We start from the raw sequence: 27,821 nt of genomic DNA on the forward strand, positions 1-27,821 counted from the left end.
AATCGAAATATGGTGAGTTGTGATGGTGTTTCCACTGAGGATTTAATGATTACAGTGACCACTTCCACTAAGATTTGAATGATTATAGTGGCAGCTCGTCCATAGTGGCAGAGCCCCACCAGCGTTTAAATCAGCCGTTCAACAAATGTTTATTTTTTTTTAAATCTTCATTCAGAACCTCATACATTTTAAATTCTGCTGAAATATTAATTACCTCATTTGAGTGACTAATAATTAAATAAATTAAAAAACTCAGATCCATTGATTTGCTTACCTTTCTTGATGTTGTGTAATTGGTGTTTATTACCAAAAGCTCTCTTTTGGTTTCATCTGACCAGAGAACCCGATCCCATTTGAAGTTCCAGTAGTGTCTGGCAAACTGAAGACGCTTGAGTTTGTTTTTGGATGAGAGTAGCGCTTTTCTCTTGAAACCCTTCCAAATAACTTGTGGTGATGTAGGTGACTCCGGATTGTAGTTTTGGAGACTTTCTGACCTCAAAACGGAACTAACTTCTGCAATTCTCCAGCTGTGATCCTTGGAGATTTTTTGGCCACTCGAACCATCCTCTTCACAGTGCACTGAGACAATATAGACACACGTCCAATTCCAGGTTGATTCATAACATTTCCATTTGACTGGAACTTCTTAATTATTGCCCTGATGGTGGAAATGGGCATTTTCAATGCTTGTGCTATTTTCTTATAGCCAATTCCCATTTCCCACATCACAGCTTTATTCCTGGGTCTTACCCATTTTTATGAATGACTAAGGCAATTTGGCCCCTATGTAACCCTATGTGTTACCTCATATTTCTACCCCTGTGAAACAGGAAGTCATGGTTGAACAATTTCCTGTTCCTAGTCACCCAGGTGTACTAACAAAAATGTAAAATATCAAAGGGAATATACGTCAAATATATTTTTCTCATATGAATTCATAGGGGTGCCAATAATTGTTGCACACCTATATTTAACAAAGATATTTTTTGATAAACCTGTGTTTTAGAGTATTTTTGTGATTTTTAAAAACAATTTTCAAAAGGTTAAATAATAAAGACAATTTTTCACAGTATTCTTTGCTAAGGGTGCCAATATTAGTGGAGGGCACTGTACACTCATGAACAGTATAATTAAGAAACAGGCTGCCTCTGAGAGATGTACTCAGGATGGGCTATCCTGCTTCAGGAGATACATCAAAGCTAAACCAGTGAAAGCAATGGAAACGTACTTGACAGTGGGGTACTAAATACATAAACATAGTGTTTATGTACAGATATGAGACATGTCTTTTATAATATAATGTCATTAAAATACATTTTCATATAAAAGAATACACCTGTTTGGCATAGTAGCTGGGCAAGAGAAATATTATATGGCATATATTATTTAAGCATGTTTTAAAGGTCAAAATCATTTCATTCGTGATATTTTCTTATGTTAAAGTTTAAACTTTACACATAAAAACTGTTTTTAAATTCATTCAATAATAGTAACAATGTTCCATTTCCGCTTTCTGAACATACGTATAGCCAAATGACATTTTCTGAAGCTAAAACACTCGATGTTTGATGAATCAGCCCTGAAAATAATAAAAATGAAATATGATTAATATCCAATATCCAAAAGTTTAACATACCGATGAGTGACAACCGCTTAAAAGTGCCTTTTAAAGACCCCAAATTTGTCTCAAAGGGCTGCTAGTGATCACTGCATAGCTATTACATGATCTTAACACTAGAGGGTGATATAACATTAGTAGACTTTACTTTTGTTCACATTTCCTTCTCACATACATCCATTTTCTTTCCAGAGTAGCCCTTCACCTTCATGTCTGTACTGTAGACTCCGAAACAGAGATTTAACCATATAAAGAAAGCATACCACCTTCTACTCATCCTGTTTACTTAAGATAAGTGTATCAGGTAATATTCACTACAGACCTAACTGACTTAAATGAGTTACAGTAACCGTGTTACATAAAAGAAACAGTCATGCCAAAACAGTCATTTCTACACATTAGTTTATTTCATCCAGCTTGTAGACTAATGTATACATGTGCACCTATGTCTTAATATAGTATTTATCCTTTTAAACAGTTTAATTAATGTGATACAAATTTACAGTATATAGCATTATGAAAATACTGGTCATTTCAGTACAAATCTATACCTTAGGATTTATCTAGCAAGCAAAAATAATCATTGCTCATTATCACAAAAAAAAAAGAAAAAAGCAACAACAGCAAAAAGAGTTGACGAGCTCAAGTAAAGCCCATTAGTAGGTGATCTCTGATTCATTCAGAGGTCTCCTCTAGAAATGAAATAAATTCACAGTATGGAAAACAGCATGTTATCTTTGATTTATGATCTAAAATAAATTTAAGCCTACTGGGGAAAAAAAAGAAGAAACAACAAAAAAATAAAAATAAAAAATGGCCCCAAACTCAGTTTATGGACATGATCCACTATGAAGAAAAGAAAAAGAGGTACATCTAAGCTTAACACAAAATGAGGGAGAGAAAAAAAATATGTAGTGCTGATTAGAAAATAAATACAGTCACTGTGGTCACAATCCCAAGTGTAGTGTAGTGGTTAACAAAAAAAATTAAAATAAATTAACAATTCTTCCTAAAACGCCATTTGATGCTGTTTTACTGAAGAACAGCTTGGAATAAGAGGACAAGAGGACAAACCAGTCATACTACAGTATATGTACCATTAAAAAGCCTTTGTAATGGTCGAGTTTATTAAAGTGTCTACGTATAAGGGGAAGGAAGTGGATAGGAATGGGTTCTGCTCACAGTCATCCAGTGTTTCTAATTCTCATCAGAGTATGACAGAAGGATAAAGCTACACGTACTACACTATGGATAAAAGATCTGAGAACACTGGTTAAGAGTACATGAGGCACAGCAGTCTATCGAAATATTATGACATTCAAGATGTATATTCAGTACATCCGTTAATATAAAATCTAGTGTTTTCGCTATATTGCCTTCGAGCTTACAAAAGGGCCGTCCATACAGATTTAATGCAAATGCATCAGAAATAATAACGTTAACTTGAAGCAATGTATTTGGGTAGTAGGGTAATTGTTTTCTTAGATGTAGGCTCATTTAAGGCGTTTATACCCAAGCCAAACAGAGCGTCGGAAGCATTAGAGGAAATGTACTCTGTCGTTATCATCCGCCTAGATGCAAGGAAACTCTAAGCACCAAGCAGTGCAACATTTGCAAAGGTGAGTCAAGGGATGGAAAACATATACAGGTGTGTGTTTTCTGTGATGGAAGGTGCCTTTGTGGAGCATATCTTTATTAGATAAGAATAACGCAGCCGATGCCCACATCACACAGGACTACAAACCGCTACCCCGTGTTCATATCTACACTGCTTCATTTAACTACAGAAAGGCTCCAGTGGTGACCTGCCGCAGGTCAGGGCTCGGTTTAAAGTCCATCCCCTGACAAGTCACGGCATGTCACCTGGAATAAACAAAAAAGCTTGTTCCAAATGTTCTGCAGCCTCCATCTATGCACCTGTATTTGAGGGCGAAGGTTGAAAATAATGTCGTATCTAATTTATCTTGCACTGTGAAATATTCCAAGAGGCATAAACACACTCCTCATACATGAAACACTTCACTTCAGAGTGCACAGAAAAGTTTGTTATCTGCGATGAAGATCGAAAATTAGTGTCAGGTCATTAGGAAAGAGAAAAGACAAACAAACAAACAAACATCACATAAATCAGGGCAGGGAATCAGCCCTTGACAAACATAAAGGGTAATAAAAATTTAAATATCTGCTACAAAAATATGATTTCTCGGGTCCTTGGCAATGATTAAAAGCATTAGCAATGGCCCACTACGAGCCTAAGAAATCTCCCAATAAATTTAGGTAAAAGCTCATTTGCTCGTACACGCAAAAATTGAGAAGCATTCTAAATTTAGTCGACGTTCAATAAAAACACACCAGGAAGCGATCATGACAGCTGAACTAGTGTCGTATCAAACAGGCTTCTATATGTTTCTCCCTAGATTAACAGCGTAACCATAGAGTATTTCCTGTGCTATTTGTGAAACGCAAAAAAAAGTGTCACCGAAATTTGTTTGTGGTTCGGATCCCGGAGTCACATGACTCCCGAGAGGTCATCAAAACAGATTGTCATCACTGATATTGTTTCTCACTGATATGAGGTCTCTCTTTGTAGGTCTAAATGCAGGGGGAAAAACCTGCAAACGTGCAATTAACCAGACGTTCACACTCATCGAGTCAAATCCGTTACTTATTATTGTGCTCCCAGTTATGGAGGGAAGTGTGTAGAAAGCCCTCCCTCCAGCAGGAATGAAAAAAACCCAAAAAAGGTCTGTGCTTAAAGAGAAGTGCTGTGTTGTGGAGTTTCTGAAGCATCTGAAGTGATACTCTTTTTTTAAGGAGTGGATTCAGTAATCTCACAGAGTAGAGAGTCATTGTTAGTTATATGGCACAAGAGACTGTTTTGGTGTGTGTGTGTGTGTGTGTGTGTAAATGAGAATAATTGCCTGTGTGTGGATAATGTGGTTAGGATTATTTTTATATACTGCATATATACAGTATATCGAGTGTGTAAGTCTCAGCTGTCGTTGATGTTCTATTATCTCTAGAGCGTGATCACTGTGCCGTCCTCTTCCAGATTCTGTGTCTGCACACCTCTATCAGGGCCCCTCGGTGACCCTGCGCTGGTGCTGCTCATAACAGGATGCTGAAAGGTCCCGTTGGAATGTCGGAGGTCAAGGTGAGGCTTGTACCTGGGCAGGGTGGACATGCTGGAGCTAGCCTCTGTCCCTGGTCCCGGCGCGAGCCTGCTATCTTGAGCTGCCTCGATCACCAAGTCTTCGTCATCCTCATCGCTGTCCACTTCCTCAGGATGGAAGTTCTGGATGATTTGTGCAGGGGTTGTCACCATGGCAACTGGGGTCGTGTAGCTGTAGTAACTGGCTCCGCTATCGGAGGATCGACCTGAGCTGCCTGAAGCAGCTCCACCGCTGTTGTTGTGGCGCACCACGTTATTGCGCTGGTTAGCTGGCTTCACCGTAATGATGAGGTTGTAGCTGTTTGCGATCATCATGTCGGTGACCTGGTCCAGCGACTTCCCGGCCACCTCGATACCATTGACCTCGAGCACCTCGTCGTTGACGGCAAGCAGGCCTGTGCTCTCGGCAAGGCCACCGGGCACCATGCGTGAGATAAAGATGCCTGGTGCTTTCTCCAGGCCGTGCGGCGTGACGCGCACGCTCGAGCCATCTCGGATGTAGAAGCCCAGCGGCTTTTCCTGGCCGTGTTTGTAAAGGCGCACACGCCGGTGTGTCTCGGGCAGCACGTCCACGTCGATAATGGACGAGACGGGACGGAAGTCTCGGGGAAGGCTGATGACTACTGCCGGCTTCTTCCTGCCTGCATCAGGGCGCAGGAGCACTGCAGCAAGGGGAGGTTTCTTGCGCGTCAAAGAGTTGGTGCCAAATGTGGAGTAGTCCGCCTCCTCTGCAGAAAGAGATGACACAAAGCAGAGCATTAGCTTAGGACCTACATTTCTTTCATTTTTCAAGCTACTAACAAATCTACAAAATAAAACCATTAACACATTTAGAAGCACACACACACACACACACACACGGTATAATAATAAATAACACTCCTCTGAGGATAACAGTTTCTGCACAAGTTTTTTTCTAGCATGCATCTCAAAGCATTCTAATAAAAACTGGCCTTTCATCATAATGTTTTAGAAGATATACAGTACTGTGCAAAAGTCTTAGGCACTCTATTATATTTAGTACAAACTTTGTTATAGAGTTTTTATTTTATGGCTTCTACATTATTGAGTCAGTACAAAAACATTTTAGATTCACAAACATTAGTATTCTAACACAAAATGAAATGTTACAGAAAAATGTTTGTATGTCAGTAAAGAAAGCAGCATATTAACTGGTAAGAGACACTTTTCAGACAAAAAACACAATGAAGGCTGCTGGATTTTGCTGCAAAAACAAGAAGCAAGTGCGACAGTCAAAGTTCCAGAAGAACTGTGACTGGTTTTGCAAGATGCTCAATAAAACCTATAGCTCTTTTCATTAGAAAACTGCAGTAATTCTACCTGAGACTACTTTTTTTTTTTTTTTTTAAAGCAAAGGGTCTTCACACCAAATATCGCCTTTGCTTCAATTATTACTGTTTGCTGCTCTTTATTGTATTTCATTTTTAAATGGATAAACATTTCACTGTATCATTTTTGAAGTCATCGTCGCTCTACAGCATTTCTTTGCACGTGCTTAAGACTTTTGCTCAGTACTGTACGTAGATAACCAATCCGCACATCAAAATGGTATGAGCTTGGCATCAGTGTCAAGCTTTCCTTCCTCAGTTAAACCGCTTTGAGCCGCACAGGCCAAATGACTCTCTCCTCTTAAAAACCCATTCCCACAGAACTGCTCTAAGAGGAAACCTAAAGGGGATCCCAGGGAGAAAAAGGCCTGCCTCGTTAGTTTCGCCACTGATCTGAAGTTTAATCTACTGTAAACCCAGGCTAAAACCCATGCCGCCCTTCCCTCCCTCCGTTTCAACGGGTCTCCTGTGCTCCTTCTCTCTTTCCCTCCGTCAGCAGCCCTTGCAAATTCCACAGAGACTTTACTCACACGGCTGAGCTCGTAGACTTTCACCTTTGTGAACAATCGTACATGGGATCGAGGAATAACCGAGAGGAAAAGGGACAGAAATGGAAATACGGTTGATTTATTAAGAAAAATAAAAAATGCCGGCCGAACATTGTCACGACTGTCCCGCGTAAAGGGTAATGGTTAATCTATCCTTCCAATCATTAACTTGGGAAGCATTAGTGCACCTGTTGTGTCTCTACTGCTCCCTGTCCTTCACGTGAACCAAAAACAAACAAAAACATCATACGCAGTCTTTTCCAATATGGGGAGGGGAAAAAAAAATATCTGACATGTTAGTCGAAGATAATGACATTCAGGGACAACAAACCACAAAGCAAGAAGAAGCTTGCTCCCTCCAATAAACCTCTGCTGTATATGCACAAGTCCATCTCCAAGTAGCGCATTCCTTCTGAAATAATCACTGAGAGAGTTACAGTATAAGTAACAGGTAACAGCCGTATCCCGTAGACTTATCCCGTGTCGGCATAAAGAACAGCAGCACCATCAAATCAATGAAAGAATAGCTTAGATGTGTCAAATAAAATGCCTGTTTAAAGTGAAGCAATTAATTCCAAATATAGCCCAAATAAGCACATGTACACAAGCGCACACAAAGGATTAATTGTCTACAGAGTGCGATGGTCTCCCTTTCATTTCTCCCCGAGATAAAAGAAAACTATCTGGACCTATGCTTTGTTCTTAACCTGAAACATCTGAGCACATACAAACTGCGTTGCGTAATGCTTTCAGGCCGAATCTGAAAGCTCGCCCTTTTGCTCAAATACATAAGCATACTCGCATACTAATGTGAACCATCCTATCTGAAGCGTGCGTGCACATGCAGAGTGAGTTCAGCCTGTGCAGTCAAGCATAGCAGTTCAGCGTACTTTCATCACCATCACTCCGACTCTCCCCCCTTTTCCCCTAACCCTAACCTTAACCCCCTTGTCCCAGCACTGTAAAAAAAAAAAAAAAGAAAAAAAAAAAAAAGGAAGAGTCCATTTCCCACAGTCCAAAACAACAACAAAAAACAAACTGCTGATATCTTGTTTTGTAAGCTAACCATACCATGTACTTGGGAAGAATTGAGCAGGGCCAGGTTTCCTCAAAGAATCATATCACAAAGGCATACTGTTATATATATGAAGATACCTGTTCTGGAAAATGGCGAAAATTGGATTTCTCTGCCTAGAACATACAATTCAAATGTAAGAAATTTGCCATCCATCCATTTTCCGTACCGCTTATCCTACACAGGGTCGCAGTGGGCCTGGAGCTACTCCCAGGGGACTCGGGGTACAAGGCAGGGGACACCCTGGATGAGGTGTTGACCCATCTTCAGGGCACACACACACACACAACGGACAATTAAGCGATGCCAATCAGCCTCTTTGGACTGGGGAAGGAAACCGGAGTACCCGTAGGAAACCTCTGAAGCATGGGGAGAACGTACAAGCTCCGCGCACACACAGGGCGGAGATGGGAATCGAGCCCCCTACCCCAGAGGTGTGAAAGAAACGTGCTAACCACTAAGCCACCATGCCCCACCTTTAAGAAACTATACTTCAATAAACCAACTTTAAAAAAGATCAACGTAAATGTATATAAATATAAATATATTTCACCAAAACAGTGCTGTTTTTCTTTTTCATTTTTAACCTGGTCTGTGCTTGGTGAGAAATCGGTTGAACAAAGAACAGTCGGTCTACGTAAAGATATCTACAAAGTGCCATAGCTATACAGACATAAGCCAGAAAAATCTGCAGTTTTCTGAAGTATACAGCATATAGTAGAAAATAACTATAAAGAACTATACACCAGCCAATCATTTGGCAGTAGTGCAATGCATCAATCATGCAGATGCAGATACAGGTCAAGCACTTTAGTTAATGTTTACATCAGAATGGGATGGGGATGGGGGGGGGATATGTGACCATGAAATGGTTGTTGGTGCCAGGCAGGCTAGTTTGAGTATTTCTGAAACTGCTGATAATCTGTTTTTTAAAAATAAATAAATAAATAAATAAATAAATAAATAAAAACAACAGTCTCTAGAGTTCTTACAGAATGGTGCGAAAAACAAAAAACATCAATTGTGTAGCAGTTCTGGAGGCGGACTTGAGAGAAGTCAGAGGAGAATGGTCAGATTTACTCGAGATGACAAGGCTACAATAACTCAATAAACCCCACTTTACAACCATGGTGAAGTGTATATTGTTGCTGACATTCTGCATTCCTTTATGGCCACAATTTACCCGTCTTATAATTTCTAGTCCGATAATGCACCGTGTCACAAAGTACAATCGTCCCCAACTGGTTCTATGAACATGACAATGAGTTCAGTGTACTTCCCAGTCAACAGGATCTGAATCCAATCGATCACCTTTGGGATGTCAACATGGCCAAGAATCTCAAAGGAACGCCTTGTGGAATCCATGTAACATAGAATTGAGACTGTTATGAGAGAAAAAGTGGACCTACCATATATTAGTATTGTGTTCCAGTGAGTGTATACAGTAGGGGGAAAGAAAGAATTTAAAATCACCATGCAATGGGTTTTCCCAAGCCACTCACAAGTAGTAGAGCAACCATCAGAGCTTTTGTTAAACTGGACTCAGGTCAGATAGTTTACTGAACACATCATGGTCAAGCTTGTCTTAACTTCAGGTCCCCCCTGAAGTGCCTTGAAACGTGCAGAGTTATTCGATGTGTTGATGTAATTTCCACTGAAACAGCAAGTCAGGGCAGGACATAGAGTGGCTCCTCCCCCTTTTGAAATAACCGATAGTGTTTAGCTTACCTCACAGCCCGGGATAAGCCGTACTTGACAGTTAGTACAATTGATATTTATAATGTTGGGGGCCGGACGCTTCGGATTCTAGAGAGCAATTGATTGGACAGAAAATCTGATGAGAAGCTGAAGTGCATAATGATGTCATCAAAACTGTTGATCCGTATTGGTGGTAGAGAGAGACTGTACATTTTGAATATATCATATATCTTCTAAATGCCAATTTTGTCCTTATTTTGGAGCACACCAATTTATAGATAACCTTAAGGCAAACATATTCATACTGAAAGCCATAAAGTTTTCAAGTGATCTGCCGTAATATTTGGCTTAGACCAAACAAAGAAACCATGACTAGTTTTATTTTGTTTGCCAAGCAGAACAATCCATTCCGATCTATTCAGACCATCACTGACCTCAGCACAGGAAACATCATCTCAGCAGTTGGTCAACAGAGACCGTGTGTGTCAGTGTGTGAGAATAGGGCCTCACATCAGTGAAATAAAACACCAGTGTCACAACTGGCTATCCTCTTACACAAAGTGAAGGAAACTCTTTCAGAATCAGGCGCTTGTTAACGTGCCTGCATTGATTTAGGCTTCAGTAGGTCACTAATCAATATCGCTTTTAAACAGGTACGGTATAAAAGCATTCTTAAATCACGTCACTCTCATATTTATAGCATTCTGGCTGAAATGTCAGAAGATTGTAAAGAAAATAAATTCTGTGAAGAATCTTGTGCAGTAATGTGTTGGGGTTTTATTCCCCCCTGAATCAACGGCTCTGTGTGCCGGCCTGTAACAGCCTGAGACACGGCCTCACCTCATCCAATATTCAGCAGTTCTGTAGCAGGCCTTATGACAGATGTGATCGCTCATGTCTCGCTTTACTGAATGGCTCCCTTCAAGGCATTTTGTGTGAAGCTGCACTACAATGCTGTGTTTACTATCTAACCAGCCAGAGCCCGGAGTAATTTGTTGGACGGCCTAACACCGACCGTCTCTGAAAGGCGTCCTGTTCCTTTAAGGTTCTCGGACCGCGCATGTCCCACGTGGTCAGTGTGTGCCACTGTGTTCCAGTTACGGAGGGATGAAGGGGGGCATAATGAGTGCTTCTTAAGGACCAGAGAAAGAGTGGGTGAGAGTGAGAGAGGGGGAGAGGGGTAAAAATCCTTTCAATAGGGGAAAAAAAATTCCTGAGGTGTTGCTATTCTGGGCCCATTCTGCACATACCTCGGTGGCACTGCCTGGATAAAGTACACCTTCAACTGATAACACACAAGGAACAGAGAGTGAGAGAGAGAGAGAGAGGAGGAAGAGTAAATTAAGGTGAAGGAGAAAAGGCAAAGTTAAAAAGAACAATGGGGAGAGACATGAAAGAAGCAAAGAAACAATAAATAACAGAAATATAAAAGAATATAAAAACATTACACCCACAGATATATATTATTTCTGATTAGCTGCCGGTTTGTTGAATTCTCAAATCAGATTGGTCAGAAGGTGTCGATTAATTTTTATGGCTCGGATACAAGATGAAACACAGGTTTACGTTAACGCGCTCGTGCTCATACAGTACATTATCATTTCAAACAACTTGCACAGGGACTTGTATGATGGATGCGCTACCTAAATGGTTTTTTAATAATATTCGTAAGTGTTGATATGGTGACGTTTTCTGCGAGGAGACGTTTACTTAACATTTATAACATGGTATGTCTGAATACTCGATTCTGATTGGCTGGAAGGTGTGCATTCAAACCGTATATACCACAGGTAGTTCCGGTCAGTTAATCACTGTTCTGAATTAATGTACTGAGTAAAAACAACTGTAACCATAGTAACATGCAGTTACAGTTGCACACAGTAGCTAAATTCACAGCTTTGTTATTAGTAGACACACGACAGACTACTTTACCTCTGTGTATGATTTAGAATAGGCAGTACTCTAGATCTAACACCCCATATATATATATATTTTATAAATATATACATTATATAAAAACATAACAACGGAAATTAACCATTATTCTGATCCTTTCAGTCAAATTTTGCACTGCAAACATCAGTGAATACGTTTACATGTACAGCAGTAATTTAATTACTGATCTTATTCTGAATTAGACAATAGTGTGATTAAGGTGTTTACATGAGTCGCTTTTAGAATATTCCTTTCATGTTCAGGTTTTACATGTTATAGAACATAGATCGATTAACGGCACATCATTACGTCCCCACGCCACGCCGTCCGATGTTCCCTCCAGAATTTCACGGATCGACATACAGTTCGTCTTCATTATGGTACCGTATACAGTTTTGGCTGTTTTTATTTTGAATTTTACGAAAGCTTCAAGTGCAGTTAATTATTTGTCATGCCATACGTGCAAACAGACGACCGATTGAATTCACGGGCTGCATCCGAAACCACGTAAGTAAGTACGCGGTTTCATACGCAGCCGTGCTCTCTTGTTTGCCGTCAAACGGTTAAGCACAGCCGTGTGTGTACGTGTCCTGTTGCAACATTAATAGTGTGATTAAAGTGTGTACATGTCTATAACGCACTACGACAATGCGACTAAAACAGGAATACTCCACATGTCTTAATTCCATTTGTGTTTACTTCGAGTATGACTTTAGTCAGATTAAGGTCATCAATAATCGCTGTATATATGGTAGTTTATTAATATAAGTATTGTCTTAATCGGGTTAATATCGGAATATTGTTGTCCATGTAAACGTACTGACTGACAGCTTTAACATGTCAATGCTGGAAAGTGACCACGGTGTAGGCCACCATGGTTCTTTGCCTCCACGTCGTGCATTAAAATCGTGTAACGCACACCTAGCCGTGGATTATACCTCACTTATGGAATGAGTGTCCAGTGTCATGTGAATGTGACTAATTGTTCCGACGCTGGAAATAACTTGTTTTGCGGGTGTTCCACAATTCTAAACATAATTATAAACAGATAAAACGGATATGCTTTTCAATAAAATAAAATAAAAACTGTTAGCATTGGCAACAACGTTTCGTGACGTGCGGTTATAATAAAATAATCGACTCTGGACTGGTACATCACACCACCATGTCGTTGGTGATTTCTCTATACCAGCATGCCCTGTTGTGTTTTATTTCTTACAGACTGTGGCACCTCTGTTATAGATTCTGGGAAAATGTTCATCCCAGCTATAAATCAATACTCTTAATACTACGTATGAAAACATGCTGAAATGTAACCATGATAAACATTGAAACAGTTCAGGCTAAGCCTATATGCTCCACCCTATCATGCTAAATGTCATTATAAAAGACCTGAATGACAGACAGCTATTAATATTAATTTGTCAGGAGGGAATAAAATATGAGAGGAAGGAGTAGCAGAAGATTTAATGTTAGAGAATCCTGACAGATACTACACCATCCAATCCATCCGCTGGCAAAAAAGCAGCAGCACATATACGCTGTAAATATTACCTACTGAACTATAGTCTCGATGGAAACAATGAATTTAATTTTTATTAGCCATCTTGGAAAAAATATGAAGTCATGCCTAAAGTCAATGGCAGAGACAAGCTTCTTGCTCTTCAGTCAAATTTATAGTTTTTCATTTGGCAGGACCCTGTATGTTACAAACTACTATTAATAATGTTGTAATTAAACTATAATTTCATCTATGCAGAAAATAAATTATTTACATGCTCCAGTGTGTGGACGTGACCACAGCAACACTCGGGTTACAGCAGCTGGTGGGAACTGAGACACACAGCTGAAATAAAATAACAAGAGACTAACAATCATTTTCATATTCCTGAGTTATAACCGTTACACTCCATCTGGGCTACATGGTCATTTAATAAGCGAGATTTTAGAAGCTACAGTGTCCTCTACTAATATTGGCACCCTTGGTAAATATGAGCAAAGAAGGCTGTGAAAATTTGTCTTTATTGTTTAACCTTTTGATCTTTTGTTAAAAAGAATTCACAAAAATACTCTGCTCTCATGGATATCAAACAACTGCAAACACAACAAAGGTTTATCAAAAAAAAAAATTGGCACCCCTATGAATTCATATGAGAAAAATATATTTGAAGTATATTCCTGTTGGTATTTTACTTTATTTATTTATTTATTTATTTTATACACCTGGGTGACTAGGAACAGGAAATTGTTCAACCATGACTTCCTGTTTCACAGGGGTATAAATATGAGGCAAGACATATAATAAGAGATCAAAAAAGGGTCAACAATAAAGACAATTTTTCACAGCCTTCTTAGCTCATATTTACTAGGGGTGCCAATATTAGTTGAGGGCACTGTACACGATCATTTATTTAATAAGTGAGATTTTAGATATTAATAACATTTGTGCTCTGTCATCTTTTACTTGAGTTATTTTAATTTCACTTTTATTATGAAGGGCATGGTCTTTCATTCCTTTAACAAATGATCTAATAATGATGGCACAAGCAAATGGTTTATTACAGGACAATAAATCATAACTCGCATCATTAGACCAGGGTTGGAATGTGCTGTTAATGGTGTCTGCATTCAGCGTGATCTAGCCTTCATACATCATTAGCTTGATTTGGGTCAGGCTGTGGTGCTACTGTATCGAGTATTGTTAGAAGGACAAGGCCAGGAAGCTCTTGCAGAACTGTGTGGGGCACAGAACACAAAGAGACAAGTCCTAGGTTATGTGTGTGTGTGTGTGTTTAATAAAAGTGAGAGTGGGAGGACACAGTTCTGATGCAGACTTACATGAACCGTGAATTTGCTGACCGTAGTCACCTCTCTGGCACCCTCTCCTTCCACCACTCTTTCACTATGGCGTTCTCTCTCTCTCTCCCTCTCCCTCCCTCACTCCCTCCCTACCCCCTGTACTCTCTCTTATAGGATCTCTGGCTAGTTATGCCTTTTTATTTCTCAGATGAGGCTGCTGCAACTGGGTTAAAACTGGTGTCTGGAAACACATTCCTCCAACCAGGTCAGCGGCAGCAGCTTGGTATAGTAGGGAACACGGGGGTCAATCAATACAAACTTCCTGGATGGGCTGCAGTTGGGAAACACTGTAACTAAGGCCACATCATTTCTGTCCGGCATTTATTTACTTTCCGTTTCTTTGAACTGATGCTACAATGTTGGTGTAAAATAGACATAATCTGCAAACCAGATATACCTGATTTACAGCCACTGTACAGTAGATTAAAAAAAAGAGTTATAAATTTTATTGAAAAATGATTATTTCTCTTTTAGCCCACAAGCTTCCTATCCTAATCAAGTAACCGGGCATAGCACTTAGAATAATGTAGCTACGATTAGGCCCGTCAAGATATTGCTCCAGAAATGACTGCGATAAACGATATTGTCATTTTAGGACCATTTTATGCCACTGATAGATACTTTAATTGCATAGTATTTGCCTTCTTTAAATTTAATCTGTATTTGTCACGTCATATTTATTAGAGATGCACCGATGTATCGGCCGATAACCGGTATCGGCCGATTAAGGCAATCTTTCACGCTATCGGCCATCAGCCGATAGTTTAAAAACAGCCGATGATCAGTGCCGATTATATCCTGGCAATCAAAAGAGTGCGGGAAAACACATCGAATTCGTGCTGTGTGTAAAGATGATGTCTCATGTGAGGAATGATGACAAAACTGCAGTTTGTAAGCTCTGTAACGTCTGCACTGATAAAATTTTACACTGGAGTTTCGGCATCGAATCAATTTTTTATTTGCTATGGTGCTCGAGCTGAATTAAAGCGCCAGTACATCGTTGAAAGATTTAAATGAAGATGGGTTGACGAAAAATTATATACTGCACAGAAAAATATATTTGTAGAGTAGTGTATTTCATATCCAGTTATTGTTAATATATAAAAAGGTTGATATATATTACCAGTTTGATGTTCGATGATGAAGTAGAAATGCTTTTGTTTGTGGTGAGTGAATGTGAGACTAACAGGAGGTTTTTTAGAATTCAGTCAATGTTAATATGAATTAATAACATTCAATAAGTCAAGAAATCTTACTTTAATCTTCAGAATTTAGTTCATGTGTTAATGTTAATTAGTGTAATGTGTTTTATGTTTATGAGACCAGTTACTGTGAAACAACTTGTTCAAATGGAGATAATAATGTTATTTGCATTTCTTTCAGAATTGTGTTTAAAATTTGTTGGAATTTAAAAGAAGGTATAAAAAGCAGAACTATTGGTATCAGTCAATATCACTCTGAACAATCGGTTATCGGGATTGGCTGAGAAATTTAGTATTGGTGCATCTCTAATAACCCTGAAAAGGAGTAAGCGGTTGAAGACGGATGGATGGATGCATGCATCTCTAATATTTATTCATTTTAGTCAGTTTTACTCTGAGTAACATGGCAGTGAATATTAGTCAACGGCACTTTAGTTGAGGAGAAAATGCAAAAATTAAACCAAATATTCACACGTTTCATATATTAACTTAAACATGGAGCAACAAAAACCTGTCAAAAGTAGTGATGTGTTGTTCATTTTGAACGAATCTTTAATATGACTCGGGAACAACGAGTTGTCTCAGAGAGCGATTCGTTCATTTTTGACCGCGCATGAGCTGCAACATTCCCATAAGTTCTGTACCGGAAACAGAAATGATTATTTCACCTCTCAAGTCTTCAGGTTCGTTCTTCTGGTGACCGCCGCATAGGCAATGCACCATGCAGTACCGGAAACGGGATGAACGAATGACTCGAAACCGAAGACTCAAGACCTGAACTAATCATTTCTGTTTCTGGGGAACAGACGTGACAAATGTGACGAAAGAAAGAACGGCTCGGATCGGGAGGTGAGGTGAACTAACAGACTGCATAGCCTGAAGACCTAATGCTAAGCTATTAACTAATCATTTCGGTTTCTCATAATTCAGCCTTGGCTGCATTAGCCTATAGTTTATTTTATAATATATTAAGTACTAGATGTGTTTGTGAATTTAACATGTAACATTTTAATTATATTCTGCTGAAATGAACGAAATGATTAGATTTGTTCATTTTGCTGAACGAGATTCAAAGATCCAGGTCAGTAAAATGATCCAAACGTCCCATCACTAGTGAAAACTGCCCTTGTTGTGAAAACCTGATCTCCTGAAATAACATTACCATGAGTACTGTAATACAATATCGTGAATTCTTTATGCTTTGGTTATTCATTGTACGTGTTTTGGTGCGTTGTTACGGAAACAGCGTATTCACAATGTGACTTATTGTACCTAACGCCTTACTTAAGTTCCAGTTCACTTGTGCATTCGCGTCATTTTGTGCAGAAGCAGGTTGTAATATGTTTATGTTGTGTATACCGTTTGTCTGATTAAAGTGTACGGGATGCGTTTGGGTGAGTTAATTAACCTGCTAGTAAAATTTTACCGCTGTTCATTCACTGTTCAGCTTCAGCTCACGCCACTTAAACAGTTCAACCCGACATTATTGACTATGACTGGGTTATTTGAAACACTAGAACTATTCTTTCAAGATTTTTCTTCTTCAAAAAACATTCTTAATATCTTGGCTTTTTTTTTTCTACAGTACAGTTTTTATTCCAGTAAAATCGCTGCTAGTGCTTGCTACACATCTTAAATTCAAATGCACACGTTTTTTTTTCATCCAAACGTGTGTTTTTATCTTCAATTTGATGAATATCTGAAGCTTGAATGTTAATTTGACAGCCCTAGAGCAGACGAGAAGACAGGAGCAGCATGAATGGCTATAATGTTGGCATGTCAGGAATGTCCCCCTCGCTCCGAGGGCTGTGTGCAGTTCGGCGTTTTTGCCTCCTGAATTTTTTTAAATTCACCTTCTCAAATTTCACGTCTCCTGACTTGGATATCCTGGTCACATTAGCAGCCAACTTTGACTATTTGTATGATGTGGAAATTTTAGCAGAACTACGACAACCCTGTGAGCAGACATGGTTTTATCATTAATTGTTGAGGACACCTTCATATTCCTCCCCAATTTAACATTCTCAGAGCCAGTTCCAAATTCCCAGGGTACAGCTGCCACTACACTTCATGCTCCCCTGATTTTCACCATTTATTTTCTACCCTTCCTGTTCTCCCTGCCATCCCTGCATGGTAAATTCCTTGTAATCATATGTCTGATGTGCTGTCCTGTCCAACCTAGCCAGTGTAGAGGAACAGAGGCTGGCTACATTCTAAACAGCACAACCCCCTCGCCTCGACTCCCTTTTCCTTAGCAATCATAGCATAAGCCTTGCTTCCTTGGAACAGGCCTTACTCTGCCCATCACTCTCTCACGTCTCTTAATACTTCTGCACACGCAGACCTTGGGGCATTATGACATAATACAGTTCCTCGGTCACAGGACAACCTACGCACCATCCCGAGAGTTGCTGACTCACACTCTCGCCTTCCTGTTCAAATAAATCCCATGGGGAGGGGTAGTATTCCTCAACCCAAAACAAAAAGTATCATTGCACACGTCACAAGTATCGCTCCACTCAGGAACACACCCCCTACTGCTCAGACTCAAACAGGTTGGGTGATGAATGGAAAATTAAACAAATTCCTGGTTTGCCAGAGAAAGTGGGAGGCTGTTACACAAGTCACATTATTCTGTTGGAAGAGGAAACTCCAGCCTGCCAACTGTACAACACCCATTCTAATAAAAGGAAGCCTGAATATGACACTACTGAACTCTGAACTAAAATCATTCCTGTCTGAAAGAATGTCAGGCCATAAAACACACCTTAGACCAGATACCTATAACTGAAATTGTTTTATCTAACAGTTGAAATTAACCTCACAATAACGCAGACAACTTCCGGCTCGAGAAGAGGCAGAGAAAACTGTTCTGGTCCGAGACGTAAGCCGGTCTCTTAAAAGCCCATTCACAGCGCTATGTTAATCACTGTTGCAACATGATCTCGTGCTGCGTTTCAATCGATCTGAACAAGGAGATCAGTGGTTTGATGCTTTGAATGGGACCATACAGAAAATAGCAACAGTTTCGGGTTACGATAATGCGGATATTATTAGTCCAGACAGGAGTCAGTGTCTTCAGCCTCAACGGAGGAGATGAACAGAAAGTACTGAATAGAGGTTTAAAATAACAACAGTCTGGGTAAATCAGAATGGCCTGCTGTAAATGCAGACCTGCGACAATTAATGAGTGACCACACTGCAATTAATGACAACTTAGCAAGTGAAAATATCAAAGATAGTCGCATTTATTATAATAAGATTATCATAAACCAAATATCCATCCATCCATCATTTTCTGTATCGCTTATCCTACACAGGGTCACAGGGAACCTGGAGTGTATCCCAGGGGACTCGGGGCACGAGGCGGGGGACACCCTGGACGGGGTGCCAACTCATCGCAGGGCACAATCGCGCACACTCACACACTATGGACAATTCTGAAATCAACCTACTACGCATGTCTTTGGACTAGCGGAGGAAATCCCTTTACAGACCCCTTTAGCGACTTTTTTTTGGAGAGAAAAACCCCCCCAAAAAACTAACGACAAATCTAGCAACATTTTGGACAAACCTTAGCGACTTTCCAAATATCGTCAGTACTGTCCTGCAAGCGCGAGGTCTTGCTTTCCCGCTGCACTCACACCTCTCTCTGCGTCTGCTCTGTTCAGTGAGAGGCTGATGGCATGACAGCAATGTCACGGATAACAGGACACGCCCTGCGTACCAATTTACATCATTCATATGTTTTTAGTTTGCAAGACGAATGTAATGCAACATGTTTTACATGTAAAATGGTCCACGTTATTACAGCCTAGTTCTCTTGTTCAAAGTAGTTATAGTGTTCAGAAACATTTTTGATCATTCATGTTCCATACCTGTCTGTTATATAGTTTTATAAATGTCATAAAAGTTATTTTTTTAAACCATAAAAGTTATGAAAAGTAATTTAACAAAATACAAAAACACAAAAGCAAAATAAAAAATATATCTATTTATCTACCTATCTATCAAAAACAGATTATAGATTAGGTTATATATAGATAGATAGATTTTATATAGATTAGATAATCATTATACCTGCTCTCCTCCAATATGGGGGACGGGGGGGGGGGGGGGGCACATGATGGGGAGGCCTTGGGGGGGCTTTACTTACAAAAGGTTGAGACCCTCTGCTGTAGAGCAAAGATGCCTTCAAAAATAATTAAATTAAATGCTTCTCCATTTACAAAAAAATAGTATAAAGAGCAGTAGACAGTATTACTGGTAAATGAAATATAGGCAATATTTGATTTATATAAAAATTAACTACTTTTTTTTTTTTTTTTTTTTTTTTAAAAGTAGTCTCGGGTAGAATTAGCGCAGTTTTATAAGGAAAAGAGCTGTAAGTTTTATTAAGCATGTTGCAGAACCAGACACAGTTCTTCTGGAGATTCTTCTGGTATTTCTAGGAAAAAGCTAAATTATCTGACAAAAAAAAAAAAAAAGAACATTGTGAAACACGTAAAAATGTCTCGAAATTTAATAAGGTTTAATGAATCATATGTTTGGTTTATTGTAACCTTATAACAGGAAATACATTTGCCTATTTTAAATTTGACTATATTCAAGATATTTTCACTTGCTAAGATGTCCGTGTTTTGCCAAAACAAATCTTTCCTGACTGACAGAGGAAGAACATTCGAAAGTTGGCAGAGACTTCATGGATGCCGTGCACAATGGATGTCTTTGAGTACTTTACACTGATGACTAGGGCTGCAACTAATGATTATTTTCATAATCGATTATTTGGTCAATTATTTTTCGATTAATCGGATGGAGGGGGGGCAAACTTTCAGTACCATTTCTTTCATATATTTAAAATAAAATCCACAAACTGAGTGTTACAAATATAAACTTCAGACTAAAACTTTACACAACTGTTTGTCCAATTATATAAGACTGAAAAGAACCCAATACACACTGAAACACACCAGAATATATATTATTAATTTAGGATTGTAGTTTAATTCAGTGCTTTTTGTGCATCCATAAATACTTATATACGATTTAAACTAATATATACGTACATATACATACATATATACATATAAGTATTTATGGATTATTTTTATGGATGCACAAAAAGCATCCACCCCTGCCTTAGAGGACATTCTTCCTCAGTCACGTAACGATTTCGCCTCCGTCTGATGAGGACTGAGGTCATGGGAATAAAAGATAACATTGACATAAACAGTAAACTGAAGAAAGTCATTGTGACTATGGGTGTCTGCTAATGTTAGTGTGTGTATGACGTCATGCGTCGTCGACTAGGAAGCGGCTTATACTTACAGTTAGTAAAAACCCGCTGGTGTTCCATTTGAGACGATATTACCTTTCTAAAATTCACACATTAGACTGTATAGTACATAGTGCATAGTGTAAGTGTAAAGTACACAACTTTAGTATTTACTCTCCAAAGAGTGTTTTCGGAACAGAAGTAACGTAATGAGTAAACGTGCCCCGTGCAGACCAACTAATCCCTAATGAGATTCGTTGACAAAGAATTTCATAATCGATTATTATCGATTAGTTGTTGCAGCTCTACTGATGACTCTTAGAAAGTCAGTCTAAAAAAGCTCAGCTTATATTCCACACACATGAACTTGTATGGAACATGACTGTGTTACATGACCACCTTGTAAAGCAAGTGGCTTATAGAACCAATGTCACAGAACCATGTGTCTTTGAAAACTATCAATCGTTTAACAGTAAATGCTCTATCCTGATCATCTAGGCACCAAGTGGGAATAAACCCCGATTAGGACCCATCATACAGACACGTTCACACACTCCTTCACACAAAGGAGCAATTTAAAGCAACCAGTCCAGCTACTGGCATGTTTTTGGAAGGAAACCAGAGGAAACCGATATAGACATGGGGAGAACAATCTCAGGAGCTGTGAAGTGGCAACACTGTTCCAACCGAAATCAACTACATGATCTCCCAGAACTCCAAGAACTTTGTGGAGAAATCTTTGAGTAAAAAAAAACCTTACACCAATTGAAATCAACATGTTTGTAGATATATTCGGCATAGCACAATTATACATGCCCAAGATGTCCAACACAACAAGAAAACACTGTTTTAGAGAATAACCACATTATAAACATAGATGTAGATTGAAAGGAAGGTTTTGAAACGTGATAAGGCAAAGACTTGAAAGAGGAGAAGGCAGAAAGGAAATGAAGTTCGGTTACACTAACCAGAGTCAGCACAGTGCTTCAGTATTTCACTGGCTCAGCAGAAGAGCTTGAGGAAAAAGCAGTGAGGGATGGAAAGGGGAGGAGAAGAGGATAGCTCGCTTCCTACACTCGTTTAAGAATTAATTACAAAAAAACTGACAGAAAGTCTGCAGATCAGACAAGGAGGTCATTTGTTATTTGTTCTATTATAGCTTTTCTAGTGTTAGAGTGAACACACTCTGAACACCTCGCTCATCTCCTTAAATTAAAATTTTATGCGTTGATATTTTCAGTTTTGGTTTTAAAATGGTATACACCATGGGACACCTTTTTTACAAAAACGTGATCTGCAGAACAAATTGATATATATTTTCTCAATAGATGAATGCCATTTTAATCCTTACTTCAAATATCTTAATCTAATGACAAATTATTGGAACAATACCCAGGTTAGGTGTATATTACATAACGGCAATAGCCCTCACCGGGACATGCTATTTTCATACCTTTTCACTTCTAACAATCAACTAACATCAAGGGAGTTAGACCAAAATATTTTAGACAACACTCCCTTAAAAGAGGATACGTCACCTGCTGTACCAGAAATATGCTTATGCCAGCTAAAAGTGGTGCAGGCTGCTGAAACAATTGCCAGATTCAGAGTAATCGTGGGACCAGAACATAAATGCAAACATGATGATGAGTCACAGAGAGACCAGAGAACAGGATGTAGTGTTAATGAAAACAAGCCTATAGACTCACACGCACCACCACACCTTAAGCAAACAAAACATCCATGATTGTGCATGATAATGAACTTGAGTGTGCGCTTGGTATGTGATCGGTAATGTGTGTGTATTTTCATGCTATTTAACCCAGAATGCCCTGCTGCTCCCATCAGCCCTGAAGAATCCTTCGTCGCTAAGCGCAAAGAGGCTCAGGCTTCTTTACTGCTACCATGGCGACAGGTAAACAGGCGCGAGACTGGTGGCGTTGCAGCCGTCTGTGCATTGTACAAAAGAGAGTGAGTGTGTATGGAGGGCGGCGGGGGGGTGGGGGGTGGCTTTACACACACGGACAATGCAAACTAAACCGCTGAGTGGTTTGACGTAAGAATATCATTGAGGCAATACCACATACCAGCATGAAAGACTCAGCACACTGACTTCATTTCAGGCCACTTATGTATGCAAAATAGTTCCTAGTGAATAAAGATTAAGACAGGGAAAAAACACAAACACACACACACACACACACACACACACACACACACACACACACACACACACATATAAACTGAAGAATCTCTAATTCAAATTCTCCAAATCCACATATTACCACAACACTAACAAACAACACACTACATGAATTGCACAACACTGGAGCTTAGTGAATTGTAATCAGATCTAATCATAATCTGTAAATAATTTCCCCTCAGCGGAACCTTATGAACAAAAAGAGGACTGTTACACATTTACAGGCTGACTGTGAAACACGAATTTCATCACGTCATAGATGAACAACATGCCCGGATAGAAACCACATGCAGGTGGACGAAGTGCGCGGTTTAGTATTACATTAGCGTCGGTTAAAAAGGGAGATTCACAATACCGACTAGGAACGGTGTGTTGTGGTCTGAAGGTTTTCTCCACTACCTTACTTTACCTTTACCCTATTTATCTTGATGTACTTTTTTAAAATGAGCAACGTACCATAAAATGATGCTGTTCATTTAAGCGAGAAATGCTCCTGTAATAGGACTCTAGGGCGAACAATACAATACAACACAACATTTATTCATTCATTCATTCATTCAGTAACCACTTCATCATGGTCCAGGGTCAGTGTGACTTAAAAGCTTACCAGTCATCATCCACAAACACAAGCGTGGTGGGCTTTCAAACTGTCGCTAGCTACAGTCAAATTTAGCTGCAGGAAAAAAACCTCAATCTGATTTCGTAGCCTCATCCAGAAGCAAATGCAAACACATGGGTCAAAATCAAATAACCTTAGTCGTTATATAGGTTTCATTCCACATACTGAAACACTTCTGTAAAGACATTCTATGAAAAACTGTTAGGCACCTTATAGTACTCGCTAGAGTCTGGTATGTTTTGGCAGTAAACATAGCCAAAAACCGCCTACTGTCCACAGAAAATTTGACTGACAGATTACTAGCAGATTACCAACCACACACACCTTTTTCCTTCAAGCCTGCTAGCAAACATGTAAGACTAGCTTGTTTATTCACTGCTAACTGCTACAAACAAAACACTTTGATACATTTTCAAAAAAAGGATTTTATGAAAATCTTCCTCAAAAATTGATAGTGATAGTGGTTAGTGATAAGCCAGCATGTGGGGGTGGGGAGATTATGGAGCAGACAGAATGGCTAACTGAGGTGATAATAGTATCACAGGATAAGAAAGAAGCACAGTAACGGTGCCTTCACATACAGCATACAGCGTTTAGTCCGTTTGACTCAAACTCTGATATGTTTAGCTCTTCGGTGCGGTTTGTCAGGGCAGGTGAGAGCACCACAAACTAAAGTCTTGGATGCAGACAACTGCTCTGAAACCATCTGAGCATAGTTTCAATCGAGTCCGGTTTCATGGTTTGATTAGAGGGAGAAAGAGATTCTGAAGCGACCCAACTGCACAAAGTGAACCGAATATACTGTACAGTTTAGGCTGTGGGAAATGTTTTTTCCTGTACATGTGAGCTGCGATGTGCAAACTAAGCCAAAGGACAACTAAAGCGCTGAGGCAATGCCATGTGTTCTGGAGATTTGAACTAACAAACAAAAAGAGAAGGAAAAAACAAAAAAAATGATGGATGTGACAAACAACCTACGTTTAACTATTTATTGATATAATTATCTAGTAATTAGTTCAGTGCCAGTTCCATGTCCTCTGTGCTTTGGGGATTTCTTTTAATGATTTCTATGCACAGTAAAACTTTATTTACCTTTTTCTGACCAATTAATGATGGAATTTTAACATTGTGTGTGCATTCAGTCCTGCATGTCCTTCAAACTGTATTTTTCTGTTTGCTATTTCGTGAATTTAATTATATGTTATGAGACAACAAACAAACTGGACCAGAATAGGTGTGAAAGCATCCTAAGATGTGACACTGCAACTAAAAGCTTATGAAGAGAAACACAAAACCAGTTTGAACTAAGCTTATGTTATTGCTATTGCCGGGATCATAAGACATTTGAGCCTGCGCTGGTATAATTCTCATTGCCGTTTCATTTATTTTAATTCAATAAAATGCATATTACACACACACACACGCACATTATATATATATATATATATATATATATATATATATATATATATATATATATATATATATATGGCAAAATGTTTGTGGGTGAGGAGGCCTGGGGTGCAATCAGTGTTCTACTTCATCCCAAATGTATTCAGTGGGGTTGAGGTCAAGGCTCTGTACTGGCCACTCGAGTTGTTCCACTTCAGGCTTGACAAACCATGTCTTTATAAACCACGCTTTGTGCACATGGGGCATTGTCATGCTGGAACAGGTTTGGGCTCCTTAGATTTAAGTGAAGGGAAATTGTTCAACTACAGCATACAAAGACTGCACTTTGGACAAAAGATATGCATTTTGTCCAAATATTTACTACAGCACGGAATACTGCAACACTCACACTGCTACTGAAAATTCTGAGCTTGAAACAAGCTTCTGAACCAATGAAGTCCTTTAATTCATTTGGACATGCTGGAGTAGAAAATGAAGAATAACTGCTGTTTAGCAGGAACTGCCTGATGTGTGGAGAGGACAGAGACTCACGAGTGCAAGCTGGTCCTGTCCTGACTTGTGACTGTCTGTCAGGTTGAGAGCAGGGGAGAACAGCCAACATATTCTCTCACCAACGGTGGCAAACAGAATCTCAATCACAACAGGGTTAACTCTATGTGGGTTTAAAAGGCTGTGCTGCTACTAGTAGGTGGGTGAGTAGGTGGGTAGGTGGGTGGGTGAATGCAGCCAGAGACAGGGCACAGCAGGATGCTAGCGTCAAGCGTGTAACTGTAACACAGACACATGCGGTGCTACACAGTGACCCCTCTAATCTCCTTCTGACAAAGTGGCTTAGCGTCTATTGGTCATATGGCACACCGACACAGCTTAGACTGAGTCGCCCTGATGACACACGGTCTCACCTGGGGGCTCTCATAAAAGGAATACACACCATTACATTGAGAAAAAAAATTTGCTGCAGAGACATTAACAACACCTACAGCAGATCCTAATCAGTCAAAAGTACTTACCAATACTTAGCTATTATTATGATTGTAATTCTTACGAAACAAAATTTCAAATTGGAAATGTTTTTCCCCGCCATCAAAACCACAAGATCTTATGACAAATGTGAGCGTATAGAGGATTAAACTTCACAACAGCTCATCTTTGTAAAGTAGCCAAGGCTTGTAACAACAAGTATTCCACCTAATTTAATGGAACATGTCTCATTTTAAAATAATGGCGGACTGGGAATATCACAAGAGCCTGTTTTTCCCCTTTAAAGCAAGAGTGCATTGTTAGACTACAGACTAACTACAACAGTGTCAGAGTTTTACTGCATGACTGCTGACACACCAACCTGATAAAGCCATTAAACCCAAACACCTCTACAAATCTCCCTAAAACACGCATAGTTCAAACAAATTCGTGTTACATTGTGTTTAAAGATTGCTTCCAAAGAATGAAGCCTAGCTGGAGTTCAAAGCTCAGCTTCTCCCTGAAAGCACATAGTTTTGACCTCTGGTCGCAGACCCAACCCTCACCTTTCCTCTGCAGGAAGAGACGGAGCAGGGGCGTCGCCGTGGTGATAGCCTTGTGGTAGTTGTCATCGTTGTTAATTGGCAACAGGTCTCCATGGATGTCGGCGTAGCCCACCAGCAGCTCCACATTGGGGATTCGGTGCACGTGCTGCAGAAGGCCGTAGAACTCATCGAAGCGGCCTGGTTTGGAGCGATCAAGAGAGAAGCGCCGGAACTCCGCTCCGAACTGACATGAGACGTAGACAGACGTCAGTAAACAGCATGAAGCATATACACAAACACAGACATATCTGCAACTGTTAAAGGTGCAAACACAATTATTTAAAAATATTTAAGCTCTTTAAATATAGGTGCTACAAAATGTGTGTAACCTGAAGCATAGATGGTGTACAAGAGACGCAAACACAGACACATAATCAACCATTTATTATAAATGAGTTAGGAATAAACAGACGATCATCTGTCATATGTCATCTGTCAACTTAAGCATTTAAAATCACTGCTAGTGATAACCTCCCATACGGAACGCAAAAGACCATAAAGATTAGAGTCGTAAAACGCTTGAATATTCCTTTGAAGTAAGAGTAAAACATGAGCAGTTATTTCCTTAAATGTTCTGGTGAACATCATGGATCAAAGCCTGTAAATCCTCTCATGCATAGGTATGAATATGCTGTGATTGTTGGGTTTAATTCTTGGGATTTATGAGCTCCGAGCAATGTGATTTAAGCCAGTTCAGATGTTTGAGTGACTCTATAGAAATATTTAACTTACTATATGTTAAATACAGTTAGTGTATTCTTACATAAAATCTTAATAGAAAAAATACAGTTTTAATTCTTTAATTCTGTTAACGTATTTACTTTTGAAACAGGAAGTCAGAGTAACGGTGCGTTGAAGTGCTTGACTGATTTACACAACAGCCAATAGCATTCCAGATACGCCACACCTTCACCAAGTCTAAACAAACTTCACTAGCTTCAACGTTCTCTAGCTTAGAGACCTAGCTAAACATGGAGAAGAGCTGTCACGCCTGTCAATTTTAACAAGGACGATTATCTACACGACAACATGCCACGTGTTTCTGAAGTTATGGCGTACATTTTTGAGCCGGGGTCGGCCGTCAGAAGGCACCGATGGTGACGGAGAGCCGCAGTTTTATCATCATCTGAACAGTAGATGAAATGTTTTTACTTTACTCTTACTGACGGAAGCCACAGTGAAGTATGAAGTAAAGACCAAATCACATTCTTGAGCAGTCTGATGTTGTGACATCCCATCACTGACCAGCCCCAAATATCATTTTTCTATCACTTTACTGTGAAGATG

The 27,821-nt window shown here is 39.4% G+C and overlaps 1 protein-coding gene across 1 annotated transcript in view; it reads right to left on the reverse strand.

Moving 5' to 3' along the window:
• Positions 1-1,018: 1,018 nt before the first annotated feature.
• pard6b (par-6 partitioning defective 6 homolog beta (C. elegans)) overlaps positions 1,019-27,821 on the reverse strand; it is a 28,628-nt gene continuing 1,825 nt past the window's right edge. Inside the window, exons 2-3 of the mRNA XM_053643605.1 lie at positions 26,496-26,718; positions 1,019-5,518 (exon numbers count right to left, since the gene is read on the reverse strand). Of these exons, the coding sequence (XP_053499580.1) occupies positions 4,638-5,518; positions 26,496-26,718 (1,104 nt within the window). The 3' untranslated portion in view covers positions 1,019-4,637. The remainder of the gene's footprint in view (positions 5,519-26,495; positions 26,719-27,821) is intronic.

Source organism: Ictalurus furcatus, chromosome 15, assembly GCF_023375685.1.
Source record: "Ictalurus furcatus strain D&B chromosome 15, Billie_1.0, whole genome shotgun sequence".
NCBI lineage: Eukaryota > Metazoa > Chordata > Actinopteri > Siluriformes > Ictaluridae > Ictalurus > Ictalurus furcatus.